The following is a 1,387-nucleotide window of genomic DNA, read 5'->3' on the forward strand; positions in this document are numbered from 1 at the left end:
ATATTTACACCAGAGGAGAGTACTCAGATCACCCCCAGCCTGGGCTACAGAGCAAGACTCAATCTCAAAAAAAAAAAAAAAAAAAAAAAAAGCTTAGAGAAAGAATAGCTAAATCCATAGAGACAGAAAGTAGAATGGTAATTGCCAGGGGCTGGGAGGGGTGCAGGGGGAGAAATAGGGAGCTATTGGTTAAGGGTACAGACTCCTGGTTCTGCAAGATGAAAAGAGTTCTGTGCTGGGTGGTGGTGATGGCAGCACAACCATGTGAACAGACTTAATGCCACTGAACTGGACACTTAAACACAGTGAATAGTCCATTTTATGTTACGTGTATTTTACTACTACTTACAAAATAATTTAAAAAGTTGAAGAAAAGAATGCATGAGAACCTGTGAAAATAAAGTTTATGGAAGCATTCAGAAACGCCCTGGTTTCTACTCTAGCCAGTGGTTTTTGCCTCTGCCACTTCACTTAGGTGGTTAATAGGTACAAACATATAGTCAGAAGGAATAAATCCTAACTTTCGATAGCAGAGTAGGGTAACTGTAGTTAACAGCACTGTCTTATATATTTCAAAATAGCTAGAAAAGAGGCCTTGAAATGTTCCTACCACATAGAAATGACAAATACTCAAGGTAATGGACACCCCAAATATCCTGACTTGATCATTACCCCTTCTTTTTTTTTTTGAGACAGAGTCTCACTCTGTCACCCAGGCTGGAGTGCAGTAGCATGATCTCAGCTCGCTGCAACCTCTGCCTCCCGGGTTCAAGTGATTCTCCTGTCTCAGTCTCTCAAGTAGCTGGGATTACAGGCGCGTGCCACCATGCCTGGCTAATTTTTGTATTTTTAGTAGAGATAGGGTTTCACCATGTTGGCCAGGCTGGTCTCGAACTCCTGAGCTCAGGTGATCCTCCCACCTCAGCCCTCCCAAAGCGCCAGGATTACAGACACGAGCCACCGAACCTGGCCAATCGTTACACATTCTATGCATATAACAAAATATCACAGGTACCCCATAAATATGTACAAATGTTATGTATCAATAAAAAAATTTTTAAAAAAGAAATCCTTCAGATCTTGGTAAATGGTTTGACTGTTGCTCCTTTCATTGGCACGTGTCAGGAAAATAAAGGTTAAAATGCTTCACTTACCACTCTCCATTTCTTTCCTTCCAACTCCAACACTGGGGCATGTTTCTGAGAAGGATGAGATTTAGGAGATGTGGGACTTGGAGTGTGACTTTTGGTAGGAGATCGAGTTTGCCCTCCTTGAGCACGCAGGCTGGGATTTTTGTATGTCTTCTGGTCATCTGTGACGTGGCGGAGCCCTAGGAGGACAACACACATGGACACATTTATTTATTTATTTATTTATTTATTTATTT

At 41.7% G+C, this 1,387-nt stretch overlaps 1 protein-coding gene across 1 annotated transcript in view; it reads right to left on the reverse strand.

Annotated features, from left to right (window-relative positions):
• Window positions 1-1,387, reverse strand: part of CAP2 (CAP, adenylate cyclase-associated protein, 2 (yeast)) — a 157,807-nt gene that overhangs the window by 21,726 nt on the left and 134,694 nt on the right. Inside the window, exon 7 of the mRNA XM_011967584.1 lies at window positions 1,155-1,330. Within this exon, the coding sequence (XP_011822974.1) occupies window positions 1,155-1,330 (176 nt within the window). The remainder of the gene's footprint in view (window positions 1-1,154; window positions 1,331-1,387) is intronic.

Source organism: Mandrillus leucophaeus, unplaced genomic scaffold (genome assembly GCF_000951045.1).
Source record: "Mandrillus leucophaeus isolate KB7577 unplaced genomic scaffold, Mleu.le_1.0 Scaffold800, whole genome shotgun sequence".
In the NCBI taxonomy this organism is placed as follows: Eukaryota; Metazoa; Chordata; class Mammalia; order Primates; family Cercopithecidae; genus Mandrillus; species Mandrillus leucophaeus.